Here is a 21,199-nt window from a genome sequence, read left to right on the forward strand (position 1 = left end):
AAAGGAGAATGAGCCCAACATATAGCTTTTGAGTGGAGAACTTACTTTTTAATGACAAAAAGTGTCTTGTTGTACCACAATAAGTTAGCTCATGATATTGCTCCACGAATGTGATGCAAGTTCGTAGAGCTCAATTAAATGTGGGTGTTTAGGGTTTAGGGTTTAGGGTTTAGGTTTAAAGTAGGACAAAAGGATAAAGAGGCCAACATATAGCTTTTGAGAGGACATAAATTTAAAATCGATGTTATTAATCCACTGTATGTGAGACGAGTTCGTAGAGCTCAACTGAGACTTTACTACAAATTGAGAATTTTAACGAAATAAGTAGGGTAGAACCAAAGGAGAACGAGGCCAACATATAGCTTTTGAGTGGAGAAATTACTTTTTAATGACAAAAAGTGTCTTGTTGTACTACAAAAAAGTTAGCTCATGATATTGCTCCACCGAATGTGATGCAAGTTCGTAGAGCTCAATTAAATGTGGGTGTTTAGGGTTTAGGGTTTAGGGTTTAGGTTTAAAAGTAGGACAAAAGGATAAAGCGACCAACATATCTTTTGATAGGACATAAATTTTAAAATCGATGTTATTAATCCATTGTATGTGAGACGAGTTCGTAGAGCTCAACTGAAACTTACTTCAAATGGAGAATTGTAACGAAATAAGTACGGCAGAACCAAAGGAGAATGAGACCAACTTATAGCTTTTTGAGTGGAGAACTTACTTTTTAATGACAAAAGGTGTCTTGTTGTACCACAATAAGTTAGCTCATGATATTGGCTTCCCACCGAATGTGATACAAGTTCGTAGAGCTCAATTAAATGTGGGTGTTTAGGGTTTAGGGTTTTAGGTTTAAAGGTAGGACAAAAGGATAAAGAGGCCAACATATAGCTTTTGAGAGGACATAAATTTAAATCGATGTTATTAATCCATTGTATGTGAGACGAGTTCGTAGAGTTCAACTGAAACTTACTTCAAATGGAGAATTGTAACGAAAATAAGTACGGTAGAACAAAAGGAGAATGAGACCAACATATAGCTTTTGAGTGGGGAGAACTTACTTTTTAATGACAAAAAGTGTCTTGTTGTACCACAATAAGTTAGCTCATGATATTGCTCCACCGAATGTGATGCAAGTTCGTAGAGAGCTCAACAAAATATGAGTGTTTAGGGTTTAGGCTTTAAAGTTTAGCGTTTAGAGTAGGACAAAAGGAAAAGAGGCAAACATATAGCTTTTGAGAGGACACAAATTTAAAATCGATGTTATTATTGTATTGAGACGAGTTCGTAGAGCTAAACTAAAACTTACTTCAAATGGAGAATTTGTAACGAAAATAACTACGGTAGAACCAAAGGAAATGAGACCAACATATAGCTTTTCAGTGAGAAATTACTTTTTAATGACAAAAAGTGTCTTGTTGTCCACAAGAAGTTAACTCATGATATTGCTCCACCCAATGTGATGCAAGTTCGTAGAAATCAATTAAATGTTGGTGTTTAGGGTTTAGGGTGTAGGTTATGTTTAAAAGTAGGACAGAAGGATAAAGAGGCCAACATATCTTTTGAGAGGGCATAAATTTAAAATCAATGTTATTAATCCATTGTATGTGAGACGAGTTCGTAGAGCTCAACTGAAACTTGCTTCAAATGGAGAATTGTATTGAAATAAGTACGGCAGAACCAAAGGAGAATGAGACCAACATATAGCTTTTGAGTGGAGAACTTACTTTTTAATGACAAAAAGTGTCTTGTTGTACACAATAAGTTAGCTCATGATATTGCTCCACCGAATGTGATACAAGTTCGTAGAGCTCAATTAAATGTGGGTGTTTAGGGTTTAGGATTTAGGGTTTAGGTTTAAAGGTAGGACAAAAGGATAAAGAGGCCAACATATAGCTTTTGAGAGGACATAAATTTAAAATCGATGTTATTAAACCATTGTATGTGAGAGGAGTTCGTAGAGCTCAACTGAGACTTACTACAAATTGAGAATTTTAACGAAATAGTAGGGTAGAACAAAGGAGAATGAGGCCACATATAGCTTTTGAGTGGAGAAATTACTCTCTAATGACAAAAAGTGTCTTGTTGTACAACAATTAGTTTAAGCTCATGATATTTCTCCACCGAATGTGATGCAAGTTCGTAGAGCTAAACTAAATGTGGGTGTTTAGGGTTTAGGGTTTAGGGTTTAGGGTAGGACAAAAGGAAAAGAGGCCAACATATCGCTTTTGAGAGGACATAAATTTAAAATCGATGTTATTAATCCATTGTATGTGAGACGAGTTCGTAGAGCTCAACTGAAACTTACTTCAAATGGAGAATTGTAACGAAATAAGTACGGCAGAACCAAAGGAGAATGAGACCAACATATAGCTTTTGAGTGGAGAACTTACTTTTTAATGACAAAAAGTGTCTTGTTGTACCACAATAAGTTAGCTCAATATATTGCTCCACCGAATGTGATGCAAGTTCGTAGAGCTCAATTAAATGTGGGTGTTTAGGGTTTAGGTTTAAAGGTAGGACAAAAGGATAAAGAGGCCAAGATATAGCTTTTGATAGGACATAAATTTAAAATCGATGTTATTAATCCATTGTATGTGAGACGAGTTCGTAGAGCTCACTAAAACTTTCTTCAAATGGAGAATTGTAACGAAATAAGTACGGCAGAACCAAAGGAGAATGAGACCAACATATAGCTTTTGAGTGGAGAACTTACTTTTTAATGACAAAAATTGTCTTGTTGTACCACAATAAGTTAGCTCATGATATTGCTCCACCGAATGTGATGCAAGTTCGTAGAGCTCAATTAAATGTGGGTGTTTAGGGTTTAGGGTTTAGGTTTAAAGGTAGGACAAAAGGATAAAGAGGCCAACATATAGCTTTTGAGAGGACATAAATTTAAAATGGATGTTATTAATCCATTGTATGTGAGACGAGTTCGTAGAGTTCAACTGAAACGTACTTCAAATGGAGAATTGTAACGAAATAAGTAGGGTAGAACCAAAGGAGAATGAGACCAACATATAGCTTTTGAGTGGGGAGAACTTACTTTTTAATGACAAAAAGTTTCTTGTTTTACCACAATAAGTTAGCTCATGATATTGCTCCACCGAATGTGATGCAAGTTCGTAGAGAGCTCAACAAAATATGAGTGTTTAGGGTTTAGGCTTTAAAGTTTAGCGTTTAGAGTAGGACAAAAGGAAAAAGAGGCCAACATATAGCTTTTGAGAGGACACAAATTTAAAATCGATGTTATTATTGTATGTGAGACGAGTTCGTAGAGCTAAACTAAAACTTACTTCAAATGGAGAATTATAACGAAATAACTATGGTAGAACCAAAGGAGAATGAGACCAACATATAGCTTTTGAGTGGAGAAATTACTTTTTAATGACAAAAAGTGTCTTGTTGTTCCACAATAAGTTAACTCATGATATTGCTCCACCGAATGTGTTGCAAGTTCGTAGAGCTCAAATTAAATGTTGGTGTTTAGGGTTTAGGGTGTAGGGTTTATGTTTAGAAGTAGGACAGAAGGATAAAGAGGCCAACATATCTTTTGAGAGGGCATAAATTTAAACTCAATGTTATTAATCCATTGTATGTGAGACGAGTTCGTAGAGCTCAACTGAAACGTACTTCAAATGGAGAATTGTAAGGAAATAAGTACGGCAGAACCAAAGGAGAATGAGCCCAACATATAGCTTTTGAGTGGAGAACTTACTTTTTAATGACAAAAAGTGTCTTGTTGTACCACAATAAGTTAGCTCATGATATTGCTCCACCGAATGTGATGCAAGTTCGTAGAGCTCAATTAAATGTGGGTGTTTAGGGTTTAGGGTTTAGGGTTTAGGTTTAAAGGTAGGACAAAAGGATAAAGAGGCCAACATATAGCTTTTGAGAGGACATAAATTTAAAATCGATGTTATTAATCCACTGTATGTGAGACGAGTTCGTAGAGCTCAACTGAGACTTACTACAAATTGAGAATTTTAACGAAATAAGTAGGGTAGAACCAAAGGAGAACGAGGCCAACATATAGCTTTTGAGTGGAGAAATTACTTTTTAATGACAAAAAGTGTCTTGTTGTACTACAAAAAGTTAGCTCATGATATTGCTCCACCGAATGTGATGCAAGTTCGTAGAGCTCAATTAAATGTGGGTGTTTAGGGTTTAGGGTTTAGGGTTTAGGTTTAAAAGTAGGACAAAAGGATAAAGCGACCAACATATCTTTTGATAGGACATAAATTTAAAATCGATGTTATTAATCCATTGTATGTGAGACGAGTTCGTAGAGCTCAACTGAAACTTACTTCAAATGGAGAATTGTAACGAAATAAGTACGGCAGAACCAAAGGAGAATGAGACCAACATATAGCTTTTGAGTGGAGAACTTACTTTTTAATGACAAAAAGTGTCTTGTTGTACCACAATAATAAGTTAGCTCATGATATTGCTCCACCGAATGTGATACAAGTTCGTAGAGCTCAATTAAATGTGGGTGTTTAGGGTTTAGGGTTTAGGTTTAAAGGTAGGACAAAAGGATAAAGAGGCCAACATATAGCTTTTGAGAGGACATAAATTTAAAATCGATGTTATTAATACATTGTATGTGAGACGAGTTCGTAGAGTTCAACTGAAACATACTTCAAATGGAGAATTGTAACGAAATAAGTAGGGTAGAACAAAAGGAGAATGAGACCAACATATAGCTTTTGAGTGGGGAGAACTTACTTTTTAATGACAAAAAGTGTCTTGTTGTACCACAATAAGTTAGCTCATGATATTGCTCCACCGAATGTGATGCAAGTTCGTAGAGAGCTCAACAAAATATGAGTGTTTAGGCTTTAGGCTTTAAAGTTTAGCGTTTAGAGTAGGACAAAAGGAAAAAGAGGCAAACATATAGCTTTTGAGAGGACACAAATTTAAAATCGATGTTATTATTGTATGTGAGACGAGTTCGTAGAGCTAAACTTAAACTTACTTCAAATGGAGAATTGTAACGAAATAACTACGGTAGAACCAAAGGAAAATGAGACCAACATATAGCTTTTCAGTGGAGAAATTACTTTTTAATGACAAAAAGTGTCTTGTTGTTCCACAAGAAGTTAACTCATGATATTGCTCCACCCAATGTGATGCAAGTTCGTAGAAATCAAATTAAATGTTGGTGTTTAGGGTTTAGGGTGTAGGGTTTATGTTTAAAAGTAGGACAGAAGGATAAAGAGGCCAACATATCTTTTGAGAGGGCATAAATTTAAAATCAATGTTATTAATCCATTGTATGTGAGACGAGTTCGTAGAGCTCAACTGAAACTTGCTTCAAATGGAGAATTGTATTGAAATAAGTACGGCAGAACCAAAGGAGAATGAGACCAACATATAGCTTTTGAGTGGAGAACTTACTTTTTAATGACAAAAAGTGTCTTGTTGTACCACAATAAGTTAGCTCATGATATTGCTCCACCGAATGTGATACAAGTTCGTAGAGCTCAATTAAATGTGGGTGTTTAGGGTTTAGGATTTAGGGTTTAGGTTTAAAGGTAGGACAAAAGGATAAAGAGGCCAACATATAGCTTTTGAGAGGACATAAATTTAAAATCGATGTTATTAAACCATTGTATGTGAGAGGAGTTCGTAGAGCTCAACTGAGACTTACTACAAATTGAGAATTTTAACGAAATAAGTAGGGTAGAACCAAAGGAGAATGAGGCCAACATATAGCTTTTGAGTGGAGAAATTACTCTCTAATGACAAAAAGTGTCTTGTTGTACAACAATTAGTTTAAGCTCATGATATTTCTCCACCGAATGTGATGCAAGTTCGTAGAGCTAAACTAAATGTGGGTGTTTAGGGTTTAGGGTTTAGGGTTTAGGGTAGGACAAAAGGAAAAAGAGGCCAACATATCGCTTTTGAGAGGACATAAATTTAAAATCGATGTTATTAATCCATTGTATGTGAGACGAGTTCGTAGAGCTCAACTGAAACTTACTTCAAATGGAGAATTGTAACGAAATAAGTACGGCAGAACCAAAGGAGAATGAGACCAACATATAGCTTTTGAGTGGAGAACTTACTTTTTAATGACAAAAAGTGTCTTGTTGTACCACAATAAGTTAGCTCAATATATTGCTCCACCGAATGTGATGCAAGTTCGTAGAGCTCAATTAAATGTGGGTGTTTAGGGTTTAGGTTTAAAGGTAGGACAAAAGGATAAAGAGGCCAAGATATAGCTTTTGATAGGACATAAATTTAAAATCGATGTTATTAATCCATTGTATGTGAGACGAGTTCGTAGAGCTCACTAAAACTTTCTTCAAATGGAGAATTGTAACGAAATAAGTACGGCAGAACCAAAGGAGAATGAGACCAACATATAGCTTTTGAGTGGAGAACTTACTTTTTAATGACAAAAATTGTCTTGTTGTACCACAATAAGTTAGCTCATGATATTGCTCCACCGAATGTGATGCAAGTTCGTAGAGCTCAATTAAATGTGGGTGTTTAGGGTTTAGGGTTTAGGTTTAAAGGTAGGACAAAAGGATAAAGAGGCCAACATATAGCTTTTGAGAGGACATAAATTTAAAATGGATGTTATTAATCCATTGTATGTGAGACGAGTTCGTAGAGTTCAACTGAAACGTACTTCAAATGGAGAATTGTAACGAAATAAGTAGGGTAGAACCAAAGGAGAATGAGACCAACATATAGCTTTTGAGTGGGGAGAACTTACTTTTTAATGACAAAAAGTTTCTTGTTTTACCACAATAAGTTAGCTCATGATATTGCTCCACCGAATGTGATGCAAGTTCGTAGAGAGCTCAACAAAATATGAGTGTTTAGGGTTTAGGCTTTAAAGTTTAGCGTTTAGAGTAGGACAAAAGGAAAAAGAGGCCAACATATAGCTTTTGAGAGGACACAAATTTAAAATCGATGTTATTATTGTATGTGAGACGAGTTCGTAGAGCTAAACTAAAACTTACTTCAAATGGAGAATTATAACGAAATAACTACGGTAGAACCAAAGGAGAATGAGACCAACATATAGCTTTTGAGTGGAGAAATTACTTTTTAATGACAAAAAGTGTCTTGTTGTTCCACAATAAGTTAACTCATGATATTGCTCCACCGAATGTGTTGCAAGTTCGTAGAGCTCAAATTAAATGTTGGTGTTTAGGGTTTAGGGTGTAGGGTTTATGTTTAAAAGTAGGACAGAAGGATAAAGAGGCCAACATATCTTTTGAGAGGGCATAAATTTAAACTCAATGTTATTAATCCATTGTATGTGAGACGAGTTCGTAGAGCTCAACTGAAACGTACTTCAAATGGAGAATTGTAAGGAAATAAGTACGGCAGAACCAAAGGAGAATGAGCCCAACATATAGCTTTTGAGTGGAGAACTTACTTTTTAATGACAAAAAGTGTCTTGTTGTACCACAATAAGTTAGCTCATGATATTGCTCCACCGAATGTGATGCAAGTTCGTAGAGCTCAATTAAATGTGGGTGTTTAGGGTTTAGGGTTTAGGGTTTAGGTTTAAAGGTAGGACAAAAGGATAAAGAGGCCAACATATAGCTTTTGAGAGGACATAAATTTAAAATCGATGTTATTAATCCACTGTATGTGAGACGAGTTCGTAGAGCTCAACTGAGACTTACTACAAATTGAGAATTTTAACGAAATAAGTAGGGTAGAACCAAAGGAGAACGAGGCCAACATATAGCTTTTGAGTGGAGAAATTACTTTTTAATGACAAAAAGTGTCTTGTTGTACTACAAAAAGTTAGCTCATGATATTGCTCCACCGAATGTGATGCAAGTTCGTAGAGCTCAATTAAATGTGGGTGTTTAGGGTTTAGGGTTTAGGGTTTAGGTTTAAAAGTAGGACAAAAGGATAAAGCGACCAACATATCTTTTGATAGGACATAAATTTAAAATCGATGTTATTAATCCATTGTATGTGAGACGAGTTCGTAGAGCTCAACTGAAACTTACTTCAAATGGAGAATTGTAACGAAATAAGTACGGCAGAACCAAAGGAGAATGAGACCAACATATAGCTTTTGAGTGGAGAACTTACTTTTTAATGACAAAAAGTGTCTTGTTGTACCACAATAATAAGTTAGCTCATGATATTGCTCCACCGAATGTGATACAAGTTCGTAGAGCTCAATTAAATGTGGGTGTTTAGGGTTTAGGGTTTAGGTTTAAAGGTAGGACAAAAGGATAAAGAGGCCAACATATAGCTTTTGAGAGGACATAAATTTAAAATCGATGTTATTAATCCATTGTATGTGAGACGAGTTCGTAGAGTTCAACTGAAACGTACTTCAAATGGAGAATTGTAACGAAATAAGTAGGGTAGAACAAAAGGAGAATGAGACCAACATATAGCTTTTGAGTGGGGAGAACTTACTTTTTAATGACAAAAAGTGTCTTGTTGTACCACAATAAGTTAGCTCATGATATTGCTCCACCGAATGTGATGCAAGTTCGTAGAGAGCTCAACAAAATATGAGTGTTTAGGCTTTAGGCTTTAAAGTTTAGCGTTTAGAGTAGGACAAAAGGAAAAAGAGGCAAACATATAGCTTTTGAGAGGACACAAATTTAAAATCGATGTTATTATTGTATGTGAGACGAGTTCGTAGAGCTAAACTTAAACTTACTTCAAATGGAGAATTGTAACGAAATAACTACGGTAGAACCAAAGGAAAATGAGACCAACATATAGCTTTTCAGTGGAGAAATTACTTTTTAATGACAAAAAGTGTCTTGTTGTTCCACAAGAAGTTAACTCATGATATTGCTCCACCCAATGTGATGCAAGTTCGTAGAAATCAAATTAAATGTTGGTGTTTAGGGTTTAGGGTGTAGGGTTTATGTTTAAAAGTAGGACAGAAGGATAAAGAGGCCAACATATCTTTTGAGAGGGCATAAATTTAAAATCAATGTTATTAATCCATTGTATGTGAGACGAGTTCGTAGAGCTCAACTGAAACTTGCTTCAAATGGAGAATTGTAATGAAATAAGTACGGCAGAACCAAAGGAGAATGAGACCAACATATAGCTTTTGAGTGGAGAACTTACTTTTTAATGACAAAAAGTGTCTTGTTGTACCACAATAAGTTAGCTCATGATATTGCTCCACCGAATGTGATACAAGTTCGTAGAGCTCAATTAAATGTGGGTGTTTAGGGTTTAGGATTTAGGGTTTAGGTTTAAAGGTAGGACAAAAGGATAAAGAGGCCAACATATAGCTTTTGAGAGGACATAAATTTAAAATCGATGTTATTAATCCATTGTATGTGAGACGAGTTCGTAGAGTTCAACTGAAACGTACTTCAAATGGAGAATTGTAACGAAATAAGTAGGGTAGAACCAAAGGAGAATGAGACCAACATATAGCTTTTGAGTGGGGAGAACTTACTTTTTAATGACAAAAAGTTTCTTGTTGTACCACAATAAGTTAGCTCATGATATTGCTCCACCGAATGTGATGCAAGTTCGTAGAGAGCTCAACAAAATATGAGTGTTTAGGCTTTAGGCTTTAAAGTTTAGCGTTTAGAGTAGGACAAAAGGAAAAAGAGGCCAACATATAGCTTTTGAGAGGACACAAATTTAAAATCGATGTTATTATTGTATGTGAGACGAGTTCGTAGAGCTCAACTGAGACTTACTACAAATTGAGAATTTTAACGAAATAAGTAGGGTAGAACCAAAGGAGAATGAGGCCAACATATAGCTTTTGAGTGGAGAAATTACTCTCTAATGACAAAAAGTGTCTTGTTGTACAACAATTAGTTTAAGCTCATGATATTTCTCCACCGAATGTGATGCAAGTTCGTAGAGCTAAACTAAATGTGGGTGTTTAGGGTTTAGGGTTTAGGGTTTAGGGTAGGACAAAAGGAAAAAGAGGCCAACATATCGCTTTTGAGAGGACATAAATTTAAAATCGATGTTATTAATCCATTGTATGTGAGACGAGTTCGTAGAGCTCAACTGAAACTTACTTCAAATGGAGAATTGTAACGAAATAAGTACGGCAGAACCAAAGGAGAATGAGACCAACATATAGCTTTTGAGTGGAGAACTTACTTTTTAATGACAAAAAGTGTCTTGTTGTACCACAATAAGTTAGCTCAATATATTGCTCCACCGAATGTGATGCAAGTTCGTAGAGCTCAATTAAATGTGGGTGTTTAGGGTTTAGGTTTAAAGGTAGGACAAAAGGATAAAGAGGCCAACATATAGCTTTTGAGAGGACATAAATTTAAAATGGATGTTATTAATCCAATGTATGTGAGACGAGTTCGTAGAGCTCAACTGAAACTTACTTCAAATGGAGAATTGTAACGAAATAAGTACGGTAGAACCAAAGGAGAATGAGACCAACATATAGCTTTTGAGTGGAGAACTTACTTTTTAATGACAAAAAGTGTCTTGTTGTACCACAATAAGTTAGCTCATGATATTGCTCCCCCGAATGTGATGCAAGTTCGTAGAGCTCAATTAAATGTGTGTGTTTAGGGTTTAGGGTTTATGTTTAAAAGTAGGACAGAAGGATAAAGAGGCCAACATATCTTTTGAGAGGGCATAAATTTAAAATCAATGTTATTAATCCATAGTATGTGAGACGAGTTCGTAGAGCTCAACTGAAACTTGCTTCAATTGGAGAATTGTAATGAAATAAGTACGGCAGAACCAAAGGAGAATGAGACCAACATATAGCTTTTGAGTGGAGAACTTACTTTTTAATGACAAAAAGTGTCTTGTTGTACCACAATAAGTTAGCTCATGATATTGCTCCACCGAATGTGATACAAGTTCGTAGAGCTCAATTAAATGTGGGTGTTTAGGGTTTAGGGTTTAGGGTTTAGGGTTTAGGTTTAAAGGTAGGACAAAAGGATAAAGAGGCCAACATATAGCTTTTGAGAGGACATAAATTTAAAATCGATGTTATTAATCCATTGTATGTGAGACGAGTTCGTAGAGCTCAACTGAGACTTACTACAAATTGAGAATTTTAACGAAATAAGTAGGGTAGAACCAAAGGAGAATGAGGCCAACATAGAGCTTCTGAGTGGAGAAATTACTCTCTAATGACAAAAAGTGTCTTGTTGTACAACAATTAGTTTAAGCTCATGATATTTCTCCACCGAATGTGATGCAAGTTCGTAGAGCTAAACTAAATGTGGGTGTTTAGGGTTTAGGGTAGGACAAAAGGAAAAAGAGGCCAACATATCGCTTTTGAGAGGACATAAATTTAAAATCGATGTTATTAATCCATTGTATGTGAGACGAGTTCGTAGAGCTCAACTGAAACTTACTTCAAATGGAAAATTGTAACGAAATAAGTACGGCAGAACCAAAGGAGAATGAAACCAACATATAGCTTTTGAGTGGAGAACTTACTTTTTAATGACAAAAAGTGTCTTGTTGTACCACAATAAGTTAGCTCAATATATTGCTCCACCGAATGTGATGCAAGTTCGTAGAGCTCAATTAATTGTGGGTGTTTAGGGTTTATGGTTTAGGTTTAAAGGTAGGACAAATGGATAAAGAGGCCAAGATATAGCTTTTGAAAGGACATAAATTTAAAATCGATGTTATTAATCCATTGTATGTGAGACGAGTTCGTAGAGCTCAACTGAAACTTACTTCAAATGGAGAATTGTAACGAAATAAGTACGGTAGAACCAAAGGAGAATGAGACCAACATATAGCTTTTGAGTGGAGAAATTACTTTTTAATGACAAAAAGTGTCTTGTTGTACCACAATAAGTTAACTCATGATATTGCTCCACCGAATGTCATGCAAGTTCGTAGAGCTCAATTAAATGTGGGTGTTTAGGGTTTAGGGTTTAGGGTTTAGGGTTTAGGGTTTAGGTTTAAAGGTAGAACAAAAGGATAAAGAGGCCAACATATAGCTTTTGAGAGGACATAAATTTAAAATCGATGTTATTAATCCATTGTATGTGAGACGAGTTCGTAGAGCTCAACTGAAACTTACTTCAAATGGAGAATTGTAACGAAATAAGTACGGCAGAATGATGAGGACAAGGACAAGGACAAGGGTCATGGAGCACTAAAAGGACTTGGAGGACCAATGACAAGGGCTAGAGCTAAAAAGGCCAAAGAGACTCTTCAGCAAGTAGTGGCAACCATTCTTGAAGACAAAGTGGTAGAAGAGATGGAACCAAAAATCATGATGATCATTCAGGCCCAAGAAGAAGAGCCAGCCCACGCATAGGGGCTGCCATGTGATGCTTTGTTTTATTTTATTTCAATAAAGATGCAAATGACCAATTGAATAAGTTGGATCCAAATGCATTATGTTGCTGAATTTTATTTTAGTGTGTTTAATCCACTTCAAGTGGTGTGTGTGTGCATGGGGCGCATGAAGGGCTTAAAGGGAGGGACCCATTCCTTTCTTAAAACTCTTTGAATGTGTTTGAATTTGAATAAGTTCTGAATGGAGGAGTTACATCAGCAAAGTAAAAGGATTGAAGAGCTTTTAAAGGCAAGAATGGAGTTACAAAGACAAGGAAATTAAGTGCATAAAGAGCATTGACTGCTATGTTCCCTGGTCAGAATAACAATCAAGAAAGGGAGTTACATGAAGCAATCAGCCACTAAAAACACGTTCAGGGCTGAAGCATATCACTATCTTCCTCTTTTAATTTGTAACTCCTAGCCTAGGATTCTTCTAGAGAAATTACACCTCATCATTTTTTGTAACTAGGCTGAATTTCCTTCTTCTTTATAAGGACCACTCCTTCAATGTAATAGACAGATTATGAATGAATTAGTATTTTTTTTCTGAGTGATTCAGATTTGTGAGAGTGATTCTCATAGTTCTTGAGTGATTCAAGAATTAGGCTTATCAAGGGTTTGCCACCACCTTTGTGTGAAGTCTTCATCTTCCATTTCACTAAAACTTCCCCTCTTTTCTGTCCATTTCCCTTCTATCACGAAATTCTTCTTCTTCTTTCTCACATTTCAGAGTTCTCATCATCCAAGATCAATCCTAGACGATCCATTTCAGCCCTTGCATCAACTTGGGGCGTATCATTTGGTAATCAGAGCTCCGGTTCTAGGATTTTGGTTTCTTTTCTTATCTGGAATTCTGGTTAGCAACTCTTTGTCATTTCTTGTTACCTTGATTTTAGTTTTTGTTTCTTTTGGCTGAACCATTGCAAAAGTTAAGCCTTGTTAATTGTTCAGAATCAAAAACAAATTACAAAACGAAAATTCAAAAAAAAACGAAAATTAAAAAAAAAAAAAAATGGCTGAATGGTTCTTGTTTAATTAGCCAAATTCAATTGTTCAAGGTAATTTTGTTGCTAGCATTCCAATTTATTTTCTTCTTTCTGTTTGTTCTTGAATTCTTCTTTAGTCTCTAAATATTTGGAGTCCTTTCCATTTCTGTGGTGATTTGTCTTGTCTTCTTTTGTTTCATATTATTCTAAAGTCTATTCTAATCTGTGTGACTCTACACAAATTTGGTGGCATAATTCTTTGTGTGTCTTAACTTTGATTTACTCAAGAGATTGTGAGAATTTTTGAGTGGAAAAAGGCAAGAGTGCACATCATAGAAAAGCCAATTTGAGGGAAACACGAGAGAAGTGAGGTAAACACTAATATTTGTTTGTTCTACTTGAATCTTTTCATTTGTCAAAGATGTCAGGAGAAGAGGAGGAGCAACCAGCAGTGCGACTCTCGACCATCGAAATGCGGGCTCTTACACAACATCTGGAAAACTTAATGAGGAGGCAAACTGAAGAGATCCACGAAAGGCTGGATCAAATGGAGAACCGGAACAATAGTGACAGTGAAGGCGGGAGGCCACGACGAATTCATGAAAATCCTAGACCTGCTCGGATTGAAGGAGTCAAATTCCAAATTCCTCCTTTTAAGGGAAAGAGTGATCCAGAGGCATACTTGGAGTGGGAACTCAAAATAGAGCATGTCTTTGCTTGCAACAACTATGAGGAGGACCAAAAGGTGAAACTTGCAGCTGCTCACTTTTCAGACTATGCTCTTGTTTGGTGGAATAAGTTTGCAAAAGAGAGATTGAGAAATGAGGAGCCAGCGGTGGAAACATGGGCTGAAATGAAACGAATCATGAGGAAAAGATATGTCCCTTCAAGCCATGCTAGGGATGTAAAATTTAAACTTCAAAAACTTACCCAAGGCAGCAAGAGTGTTGAGGAGTATTACAAAGAACTTGAGGTGCTTATGTTGCAAGCCAATCTTGAGGAGGATGAAGAGGTAACCATGATTCGATTTATTAATGGTTTATCTAATGATGTTAGAGATATTGTAGAACTTCAGGAATATGTAGACATGGAAGAATTGCTGCACAAGGCCACTAAAGTTGAGCAACAACTCAAAAGGAAAGGGCTTGCAAGGAAGAGTTCTACCAATTCCAATTCATCTTGGAGAGACAGAATGAAGAATGAAGGGCCGAGCACCCTTAGCAAACCAGCCACCAAACCACAAGCTTCAGCTTCTTCAAAACCTCTTGAACAACCATCCAAAAAGAGCAAAGAGGTCAAGTGCTTCAACTGCCAAGGTATGGGACATTATGCTTATGAATGTGCCTCCAACAAGACCATGATTCTTAAGGATGATGGAGACTACACCAGTGAGTCCGAAGGAGAACAAAGTGAAGAAGAAGAGGAGGCAGCCATGAATGGTGAACTGTTGATGATCCGAAGAATGCTTGGTAGCCAACAAAAGCCAAAGAAAGAAAGCCAAAGAGAGAATATCTTTCACACAAGATGTTCTGTCAATGGGCAGATTTGCTTGATGATTGTTGATGGCGGGAGCTGTACTAATGTGGCTAGTGAAAGAATGGTGGAGAAGCTGAACCTGGTCACAAAACCACATCCTTGGCCATACAAACTTCAATGGCTCAGCCACTATGGAGAAATACAAGTAAGTAAGCAAGTTGAAGTTGACTTTTCCATTGCCAAATACAGGGATAAGGTTCTTTGTGATGTTGTTCCCATGGAGGCTAGTCACATACTGCTGGGAAGACCATGGCAATATGACACCAACTCTGATCGTAATGGCAGCACCAACAAGATCTCATTCCAACATCATGGCCAGAAAATTACGCTCAAACCTTTGAGCCCTAGGGAGGTGCGTGAGGATCAAAAGAAAATGAGAGAAAAGATTGAACAAGAGAGAAAAGAAAAGAGTGAGACACTTGAGAGAAAGCAAAAAGAAAAGAGTGAAACACTTGAGAGAGAGCAAAAAGAAAAGAGTGAAATACTTGAGAGAAAAGAAATTTGTTTGATCAAAAAGAGAGAGGTGAAAAGGATGATAGCTTCAAAACAGATCCTATACTTGATGTTTTGCAAAAATCAGATTTTGAACACTAACACTTTTGAAAATTTTGAGCTGCCTTCTAGTGTTAAATCTCTTTTGCAGGATTATGAGGATGTGTTTCCAACAAGTGTTCCAAGTGGTCTACCACCACTGAGAGGAATTGAGCATCAAATTGATCTCATTCCGGGAGCTTCTTTGCCTAATATGCCAGCATATAGAAGCAACCCACAAGAAACCACTGAAATTCAAAGACAAGTGGAAGAACTCTTGAACAAAGGGTGGGTAAGAAATAGCATGAGTCCTTGTGCTGTACCGGTGATTTTGGTACCAAAGAAAGATGGGACTTGGAGAATGTGCTCTGATTGTAGAGCCTTGAATAACATCACCATTAAGTATAGGCACCCTATTCCTAGACTTGATGATTTGCTTGATGAATTGCATGGAGCATGTTATTTTTCTAAAATTGATTTGAAAAGTGGTTACAATCAGATAAGGATAAAAGAAGGGGATGAATGGAAAACTGCTTTCAAAACTAAATATGGTTTGTATGAATGGTTGGTTATGCCTTTTGGTTTAACTAATGCACCTAGTACTTTTATGAGACTAATGAACCATGTTTTGAGGGAATTCATTGGGAAATTTGTGGTTGTGTACTTTGATGATATTTTGGTCTATAGCACTACTCTTGAGCTGCATGTTGAGCACTTAAGATCCGTCTTGAGTATGCTTAGAAAGGAACAATTGTTTGCCAATCTTGAGAAATGCACTTTTTGCACTGACCATGTTGTGTTTCTTGGTTTTGTTGTGAGTTCGAAAGGAGTGCAGGTTGATGAGCCCACTCCTAAATCCGTGGGTGATGTAAGAAGTTTTCATGGCTTGGCCAGTTTCTACAAGAGGTTTGTAAAGGACTTTAGTACCTTGGCAGCACCCCTAAATGAAGTGGTGAAAAAGAATGTGGGTTTTCATTGGGGAAAGAATCAAGAAGAGGCCTTTGCTGCCCTAAAGCATAAGCTTACCCATGCACCTATACTTGCTTTACCTAACTTTGCTAAATCTTTTGAACTTGAATGTGATGCTTCAAATGTAGGTATTGGTGCTGTGTTGCTTCAAGAAGGCCACCCAATTGCTTATTTTAGTGAAAAGTTAAGCGGAGCTGCCCTTAACTATTCTACTTATGATAAGGAATTGTATGCTTTGGTGAGAGCTTTGAAGACTTGGCAGCATTATCTTTTGCCCAAAGAATTCGTGATTCATAGTGATCATGAGTCGCTGAAATACTTGAAGGGGCAAGGTAAGTTGAACAAAAGGCATGCCAAATGGGTTGAATTTTTGGAACAATTTCCCTATGTCATAAAACACAAAAAAGGGAAAATTAACATTGTGGCTGATGCTTTATCCAGGAGACACGTGTTGCTTTCCATGTTAGAGACTAAATTGCTAGGACTTGAACATGTGAAAGAAATGTATGAAAAAGATGATAACTTTGCTGAAATTTTTGTGGCTTGTGAGAAAGTTTCTCAAAATGGATTTTATAGGCACAATGGATTTTTATTTAAGGAAAACAGGTTGTGTGTGCCTAAAAGTTCCATTAGAGAACTGCTTGTTAAAGAATCCCATGCTGGGGGATTAATGGGTCATTTTGGAGTCCAAAAGACTCTAGAAACTTTACAGGAACATTTTTATTGGCCCAAAATGAAACATGATGTGATCAAGTTTTGTGAACATTGCATTGTTTGCAAGAAGGCTAAGTCTAAGGTGATGCCACATGGTTTGTATATTCCTTTGCCAATCCCTGAATACCCTTGGGTTGACTTGTCTATGGACTTTGTTTTAGGCCTCCCTAGAACAAAGAATGGTAAGGATTCCATTTTTGTGGTTGTTGATTGGTTTTCAAAAATGGCTCACTTTATTCCTTGCAGGAAAGCTGATGATGCTTGTCACGTTGCTGATTTGTTCTTTAAAGAAGTTGTAAGACTTCATGGGATGCCTAGAAGTATAGTTAGTGATAGGGACACCAAGTTCCTAAGTCACTTCTGGAGGACTTTATGGGGGAAGTTAGGTACTAAACTTTTGTTCTCTACCACTTGCCACCCACAAACTGATGGGCAAACTGAGGTGGTTAATAGGACCCTAGGCACCTTGCTTAGGACTGTCCTTAAGGCCAACTTAAAGGCTTGGGAGGCGTGTTTGCCTCATGTTGAATTTGCTTACAATAGGGCTGTCCATAGCACTACCAATTGCTCTCCATTTGAAGTAGTGTATGGATTTAACCCTTTGACTCCTCTTGATTTGTTGCCTATGCCTAACATTTCTGTTTTCAAGCACAAGGAAGGACAGGGCAAAGCTGAATATGTCAAGAAGATGCATGAGCGTGTGAAGGCTCAAATTGAGAGAAAGAATGAGAGTTATGCTAGGCAAGATAACAAGGGAAGAAAGGAGGTGGTGTTCCAACCCGGAGATTGGGTTTGGGTGCACATGAGGAAGGAAAGGTTTCCAGAACAAAGGAAATCCAAACTCCAACCTAGAGGGGAAGGACCTTTTCAAGTTCTTGAGAGAGTCAATAACAATGCCTACAAAATAGAGCTTCCAGGTGAGTATAACATCAGCTCAACCTTTAATGTCTCTGATTTATCTCTCTTCGATACAGATGGAGGAGACTTTGATTTGAGGTCAAATCCATTTCAAGAGGGAGGGAATGATGAGGACAAGGACAAGGACAAGGGTCATGGAGCACTAAAAGGACTTGGAGGACCAATGACAAGGGCTAGAGCTAAAAAGGCCAAAGAGACTCTTCAGCAAGTAGTGGCAACCATTCTTGAAGACAAAGTGGTAGAAGAGATGGAACCAAAAATCATGATGATCATTCAGGCCCAAGAAGAAGAGCCAGCCCACGCATAGGGGCTGCCATGTGATGCTTTGTTTTATTTTATTTCAATAAAGATGCAAATGACCAATTGAATAAGTTGGATCCAAATGCATTATGTTGCTGAATTTTATTTTAGTGTGTTTAATCCACTTCAAGTGGTGTGTGTGTGCATGGGGCGCATGAAGGGCTTAAAGGGAGGGACCCATTCCTTTCTTAAAACTCTTTGAATGTGTTTGAATTTGAATAAGTTCTGAATGGAGGAGTTACATCAGCAAAGTAAAAGGATTGAAGAGCTTTTAAAGGCAAGAATGGAGTTACAAAGACAAGGAAATTAAGTGCATAAAGAGCATTGACTGCTATGTTCCCTGGTCAGAATAACAATCAAGAAAGGGAGTTACATGAAGCAATCAGCCACTAAAAACACGTTCAGGGCTGAAGCATATCACTATCTTCCTCTTTTAATTTGTAACTCCTAGCCTAGGATTCTTCTAGAGAAATTACACCTCATTATTTTTTGTAACTAGGCTGAATTTCCTTCTTCTTTATAAGGACCACTCCTTCAATGTAATAGACAGATCATGAATGAATAAGATTATTTTTTCTGAGTTAGTTCAGTTTGTTGAGAGTGATTCTCATAGTTCTTGAGTGATTCAAGAATTAGGCTTATCAAGGGTTTGCCACCACCTTTGTGTGAAGTCTTCATCTTCCATTTCACTAAAACTTCCCCTCTTTTCTGTCCATTTCCCTTCTATCACGAAATTCTTCTTCTTCTTTCTCACATTTCAGAGTTCTCATCATCCAAGATCAATCCTAGACGATCCATTTCAGCCCTTGCATCAACTTGGGGCGTATCACAGAACCAAAGGAGAATGAGACCAGCATATAGCTTTTGAGTGGAGAACTTACTTTTTAATGACAAAAAGTGTCTTGTTGTACCAAAATAAGTTAGCTCATGATATTGCTCCACCAAATGTGATGCAAGTTCGTAGAGCTCAATTAAATGTGGGTGTTTAGGGTTTAGGGTTTGGGATTTTGGTTTAAAGGTAGGACAAAAGGATAAAGAGGCCAACATATAGCTTTTGAGAGGACATAAATTTAAAATCGATGTTATTAATCCATTGTATGTGAGACGAGTTCGTAGAGCTCAACTGAGACTTACTACAAATAGAGAATTTTAACGAAATAAGTAGGGTAGAACCAAAGGAGAATGAGGCCAACATATAGCTTTTGAGTGGAGAAATTACTTTTTAATGACAAAAAGTGTCTTGTTGTACCACAAAAAGTTAGCTCATGATATTGCTCCACCGAATATGATGCAAGTTCGTAGAGCTCAATTAAATGTGGGTGTTTAGGGTTTAGGGTTTAGGTTTAAAAGTAGGACAAAAGGATAAAGCGACCAACATATCTTTTGATAGGACATAAATTTAAAATCCATGTTATTAATCCATTGTAAGTGAGACGAGTTCGTAGAGCTCAACTGAAACTTACTTCAAATGGAGAATTGTAACGAAATAAGTACGGTAGAACCAAAGGAGAATGAGACCAACATATAGCTTTTGAGTGGAGAACTTACTTTTTAATGACAAAAAGTGTCTTGTTGTACCACAATAAGTTAGCTCATGATATTGCTCCACCGAATGTGATGCAAGTTCGTAGAGCTCAATTAAATGTGGGTGTTTAGGGTTTAGGGTTTGGGATTTAGGTTTAAACGTAGGACAAAAGGATAAAGAGGCCAACATATAGCTTTTGAGAGGACATAAATTTAAAATCGATGTTATTAATCCGTTGTATGTGAGACGAGTTCGTAGAGCTCAACTGAGACTTACTACAAATTGAGAATTTTAACGAAGTAAGTAGGGTAGAACCAAAGGAGAATGAGGCCAACATATAGCTTTTGAGTGGAGAAATTACTTTTTAATGACAAAAAGTGTCTTGTTGTACCACAAAAAGTTAGCTCATGATATTGCTCCACTTAATGTGATGCAAGTTCGTAGAGCTCAATTAAATGTGGGTGTTTAGGGTTTAGGGTTTAGGTTTAAAAGTAGGACAAAAGGATAAAGCGGCCAACATATCTTTTGAGAGGACATAAATTTAAAATCGATGTTATTAATCCATTGTATGTGAGCCGAGTTCGTAGAGCTCAACAGAAACTTTCTACAAATGGAGAATAGTAACGAAATAAGTACGGTAGAACCAAAGGAGAATGAGACCAACATATAGCTATTGAGTTGAGAAATTACTTTTTAATGACAAAAAGTGTCTTGTTGTACCTCAAAAAGTTAGCTCATGATATTGCTCCACTTAATGTGATGCAAGTTCGTAGAGCTCAACTAAATGTGGGTGTTTAGGGTTTAGGGTTTAGGGTTTAGGGTAGGAAAAAAGGAAAAAGAGGCCAACATATCGCTTTTGAGAGGACGTAAATTTAAAATCGATGTTATTAATCCATTGTATGTGAGAAAAGTTCGTAGACCTCAACTGAAACTTACTTCAAATGGAGAATTGTACGAAATAAGTACGGTAGAACCGAAGGAGAATGAGACCAACATATAGCTTTTGAGTGGAGAAATTACTTTTTAATGACAAAAAGTGTCTTGTTGTACCACAATAAGTTAACTCATGATATTGCTCCACCGAATGTCATGCAAGTCGTAGAGCTCAATTAAATGCGGGTGTTTAGGGTTTAGGGTTTAGGGTTTAGGTTTAAAAGTAGGACAAAAGGATAAAGAGGCCAACATATCTTTTGAGAGGACATAAATTTAAAATCGATGTTATTAATCCATTGTATGTGAGACAAGTTCGTAGAGCTCAACTGAAACTTACTTCAAATGGAGAATTGTAACGAAATAAGTACAGTAGAACCAAAGGAGAATGAGACCAACATATAGCTTTTGAGTGGAGAACTTACTTTTTAATGACAAAAAGTGTCTTGTTGTACCACAATAAGTTAGCTCAATATATTGCTCCACCGAATGTGATGCAAGTTCGTAGAGCTCAATTAAATGT

At 36.8% G+C, this 21,199-nt stretch overlaps 1 protein-coding gene across 1 annotated transcript; it reads left to right on the forward strand.

Moving 5' to 3' along the window:
* Positions 1-9,490: 9,490 nt before the first annotated feature.
* LOC130719411 (uncharacterized) lies at positions 9,491-18,024 on the forward strand (the record flags this gene model as incomplete). Its single annotated transcript, XM_057570039.1, has 7 exons — positions 9,491-9,496; positions 13,960-15,055; positions 15,431-15,681; positions 16,129-16,739; positions 16,866-17,642; positions 17,799-17,920; positions 17,984-18,024. Coding segments are annotated over exons 1-7 (2,904 nt in total), but the record flags the coding sequence as incomplete, so codon positions are not given.
* Between the last annotated feature and the right edge of the window lie 3,175 nt (positions 18,025-21,199).

Source organism: Lotus japonicus, chromosome 5 (assembly GCF_012489685.1).
Source record: "Lotus japonicus ecotype B-129 chromosome 5, LjGifu_v1.2".
Classification (NCBI taxonomy): Eukaryota; Viridiplantae; Streptophyta; class Magnoliopsida; order Fabales; family Fabaceae; genus Lotus; species Lotus japonicus.